The sequence below is a fragment of the Apium graveolens genome, chromosome 8 (assembly GCF_009905375.1).
Source record: "Apium graveolens cultivar Ventura chromosome 8, ASM990537v1, whole genome shotgun sequence".
In the NCBI taxonomy this organism is placed as follows: Eukaryota; Viridiplantae; Streptophyta; class Magnoliopsida; order Apiales; family Apiaceae; genus Apium; species Apium graveolens.
The window spans coordinates 182,277,658-182,282,580 of NC_133654.1; the positions used below are offsets into that span (position 1 = coordinate 182,277,658).

The window sequence follows — 4,923 nt, forward strand, 5'->3', positions numbered from 1 at the left end:
TTATTTTTCTAAAGTGTTTAGAAAAGGGATTAATGATTAAAATGTGTTTTAATTATTAGTTAATTGGTTATTAAGAATAATCAATTAAAGGGTTAATAATAATAATATTTTATGGAAAATTTTTAGCTAAAAATTTTGCCTATAAATATACTATTATAAACCCTATTTGCCTCAACCCAAAATAATTAACCCTAATTCTAAAGTAGAACAAGAGGGAGGCAACTAATTCTCTCAACCTCTTCCTCCTCCATCACATTGTACTCTTGGTGGATACCGGTGGAGTGCTTCACACTTGAGGAGCAGCTGCTAGGGATTTCCGTTCATCGTTCTTGGATCGCTATTAAAACCTCCATCTTTCCATTAACGTAAAGCTTCTTAAGGTAAACATACTGAACTACGAATTAAATATTATTTTTCGCATGGATCCTGTGGAGGGTTTCGGTTTTTTAAGATTTAAATTTACGTTTTCGTTGCGTTTATGTGCTAAAAACCCTTCATAAATGACCCTATATATCTGGGGCTAAGCTTACCTTTCTATCAAAACCGAACTAATCCTTTCCATGGTGAGACTTTCAGCAATACCAATGGCCCTATCTCAAAATTCATATCCTTCCGATATAAATCTGCATTCTTCCTCTGTCTATCTTGGGCGGCTTCCAATCTTTTCCGAATTAATACCACTGCATCTCCAGTTTGTTGCACTAACTTAGTTCCTAACACTTTTTTTTCTCCTACTTCGTCCCAATACAAGAGTGATATATATTTACGTCCATATAAGGCTTCATAGGGTGGCATTTCGATGCTAGCATGGTAGCTGTTGTTATAAGAAAACTCAGTCAACGGTAGATGGTCATCCCAGTTTCCTTTGAAATCTAAAACACAAACCCTTAACATCTCTTCTATTGTTTAAATCGTTCTCTCACTTTGGCCATCTGTCTGAGGATGATAAGCAATGCTCATATTTAACTTAGTTCCTAAACACTCTTGGAACTTGGTCCAAAATCTTAAGTTGAATCTTGGGTCTCGATCTGACACTATAGACACAGGAACTCCATGCTTGGTAACTATCTCATCCAAATACAACTTAACTAGCTTTTCCCAAGAATACCTTTCGTTGATCGGAAGAAAATGCGTCGACTTAGTCAGTCTGTCAATGATTACCCAAATGGCGTTGTGATTTACTTTCCTCTTTGGCCATCTCACTACAAAATCCATTGCAATCTCTTCCCACTTCCACTGGGGAATCTCCAAAGGTTGTAACAATCCACTTGGTCGTTGATGTTCCGCTTTTACTATCTGGTATACGTGACACTTGCTAACCCAACTGGAAATATCCTTCTTCATTCCTGGCCACTAGAAGTTTTTCTTTAGGTCTTGATACATCTTGGTACTCCCCGGGTGGATAGAGAACCTAGAATTATGAGCTTCTCGTAGGATCTCATTCTTCAATTCAGTCACATTGGGGATCCATATTCTTGTAGAAAACCTGAACATACCTTTGCTATCTTTTTGAGTATAGACTTCTTCTCCCGTTAAATTATCCAATCATTTATTCATAACTTCCTCTTGACACCTTTTTATTCTTTCCATCAATTCTGGCTGAAAAGTGATTTTATATAAATGCTCTTTGTTACCTTCTGGCACTCAAACTTCAATTTCCAGCATTTCCAATTCCCTTGCAAGTCCTTCAGAAACTTTGATCTCATTCAATCTTTCCTTTCTGCTTAAGGCATCTGCTACCACATTAGCTTTGCCCGAATGATAGTTGATTGAGCAATCGTAATCCTTGATCAGTCTAACCATCTTCATTGTCTCATGTATAAGTCCTTCTTGGTGAATATATACTTTAAGCTTTTATGATCTGTATAGATGTTGCATTTTCTCCGTACAAGTAATGCCTCTATAGCTTTAACGCTAACACTACTGCAACTAATTCCAGGTCATGAACAGGATACTTCTTCTCATGGGGTTTTAACTACCTAGATGCATACGCAATAACCTTATCATATTGCATTAACACACAGCCTAATTCTTTCAAAGAAGCGTCATTGTAGATCATGAAATTTCCGGTTTCATCCGGTAATGCTAACACAGGTGCTGTCAATAATCTTTTCTTCAATTCCTGAAAACTTTCTTCACACTTCTCAGTCCAAAAAAACCTCTCATTTTTCCTGGTCAGCTTAGTCAATGGAGTTGTAATCTTGGCAAAGTCCTTCACAAATCTTCGGTAGTAACCTGCTAATCCAAGAAAACTTCTAACTTCCGTCGGAGTCTTCGGCTGCTCCCATCTGGATACAGCTTCAATCTTCACGGGATCCACTTTAATACCATCCCTTCCCACTATATGACCCAAAAACTGAACTTCCTCCAACCAAAATTCACATTTTAAAAACTTAGCGTATAACTGCTTTTCCTTTAGCCTTTGCAGAGCAATCCTTAGGTGTTCGGCATGGTCATCGTTGGTCTTTGAATAGATGAGGATGTCATCAATAAATACAATAACAAACTTATCCAGATACTCCTTATACACCCGGTTCATTAATCCATAAAAGCTGCTGGTGCATTAGTCAATCCAAACGCCATCACCAAGAACTCATAATGGCCATACCTGGTTCGGAATGCAGTCTTCGGTATATCCCAGGCTTGATTTTTAGCTGGTGATAGCCCGATCTTAAATCAATCTTCGAAAAACAACATACTCATTTCAGCTGATCAAACAAGTCATCAATCCTGGGTAGGGGATACTTATTCTTGATGATTAACTTGTTCAGTTCACGATAATCGATACACAACCTCATACTTCCGTCCTTCTTCTTTATGAATAATACCGGTGCGCCCCATGGGGATACACTTGGTCTAATTACCCCTTTATCCAAAAGATCCTGAAGTTGTATAACTAGTTCTTTCATTTCCACTGGGGTCATACGAAAGGGAGCCTTTGAAACTGGTTCTGCTCCCGGAATTAGGTCAATAGAGAACTCAATCTCACGATCGGGTGGTAATCCTGGCAATTCATCTGGAAAAACATCTGAAAATTCACTAACTACTGGAATCTCATCCAAACTGAGTGCCTCTTTCTCAGTGTCCACGACATGGGCTAAGTATGCCTCACATCCTTGTCTCAACAGTTTTCTTACTTCTAGTATCGAGAGAAATTTCTTTTCCAGCTTCTGTCCTTGGTAAGTTACTCTAACATTATCTTCTGTATACAACACAATTTTCTTTTTCTTATAATCAATATTTGCCTTATGTTAGGACAACCAATCCATTCCTAGAATCACATAAAATTCTCCTAGCCCAAAGGGTATTAGCTTCACTGAAAAGGAATTCCCACAGATTTCTAATTGACACCTAGGGAAAAACTGGCTTACTGAAACTTTATCTTGGTTGGCCACTTCTATAGTCAAGGGCTCAGCTAAATCTTCGAACCTCAAATCCACATTACTTACACATTCTTTAGATATAAAAGACTTAGACGCTCCTGAGTCAAACAAAACTTTAACAGGCACGGAATTAAGAGAAAGCGTACCTGCAACCATATTCGAATCCTGAGCGTTAGATCTCATGGTCATCTTGAAGTGTCTGACTCTTGCTGTGCTGGTTACCGGTCCTTGGAATGCACTACCTCTTACGCTGCCCTGAGTAGCAACCTTACAGTTTCAGGCAATGTGTCCAACCTTACCGCACGTAAAGTAGGTAACTCCGGGGTTCCCTGAATTATATTCTGACGCATAATGGCCTTTTTTATCACACTTAAAACACTGGACATCCTTTCTGCATTGACCACCATGCTCCTTATCAAATGACTTACATTCCACAGTTGGCTTGGTTGACTGAGCTGGGGCAGAAGCAATTGAGGTGACACCGAAACTTGTCTGGGAAAAACCTTGTTTCCTGAATCTCTTGTTTCTATTCCGACCAAATTTCCTTGAGAACTTCTGACTGGACTCCTCTCGATCCGCCTTATCAGCACCACTATCAAACTTCCTCTTCTTATCACTTCTCTCTTTGGAGGCCAATATTTGATCACTTTCAATCACTAGGGCGGCCTGAACTACAGAGGTATACGTCTTGAGCTGCAGGGCCACCACTCCACTACGAACTTCAGGCTTCAGCCCTTGTTGAAACCTCCTAGCTTTCTGAATCTCAGTATTCACATATCCAGGGGCTAGTCAGGCCAATTCTATAAACTTGGCCTCATACTCAGCCACACTATTCTCTCCTTGCTTCAGTTCCAAAAACTCTACTTCCAATTGACTCTGTAAGCAATCCGGAAAATACTTTTCTAGAAACAATTCAGTAAATCTGGCCCAAGAAACAGGACCCTCTGATTCTAGTGCACGCGTAGTTTCCCACCAAAAATTTGCTTCACCCTTGAGAAAATAACCAGCATAATCCGTCTTAAAATCATCACTGACCAGAATGAGGGTGAAGGCTTTCTCCATTTCCTTAAGCCAAACTCTAGCAGCAATCGGGTCTACCTCGCCCTTAAACTCTGGGGGTTTGACTGATAGAAAGGACTTGAAACTAACAGTTTGGTTTGGCTCTCTCAGCTGGGGTTGCTGTTGAAGCTGCAACTGTTGTTGGATTTATTGGTGTTGTTGTTGTATGAATTGTTGCTGTTGTGCTGCTGTTGCAGAAATTATTGTTGATGCTGCTGGAATTGTTCTTGTTGCTGAGCCATCTGATTAGACTATTGGCTCAGCAAATCTAGTAATCCATCCATGGCTGGGCCCTCATCAGAGTTCCTGTTGGATGAATTGAACGGGATATTCTTCTTGGGAGGCATTCTCCCAAAACACAGCAAAAAGGTTTTATATGAAAATTGTGCCCCCGGGAAGCAACATTTTTATGCGTCAGGAGAATGCTGTCACAATAAAATATTCCCTTCCTTGATTACTTGGGGTCCATCCATGATGCATG

The 4,923-nt window shown here is 39.8% G+C and overlaps 1 protein-coding gene across 1 annotated transcript; it reads right to left on the minus strand.

The window, feature by feature from the left end:
* Positions 1–1,975: 1,975 nt before the first annotated feature.
* On the minus strand, positions 1,976–4,445 carry LOC141680189 (uncharacterized). Its single transcript, XM_074486483.1, has 5 exons — positions 4,248–4,445; positions 3,683–4,139; positions 2,865–3,202; positions 2,297–2,464; positions 1,976–2,212 (listed from the first exon to the last, which is right to left on the minus strand). The coding sequence occupies exons 1-5, from the start codon at positions 4,443–4,445 to the stop codon at positions 1,976–1,978; spliced, it is 1,398 nt and encodes a 465-aa protein (XP_074342584.1).
* Positions 4,446–4,923: the final 478 nt, after the last annotated feature.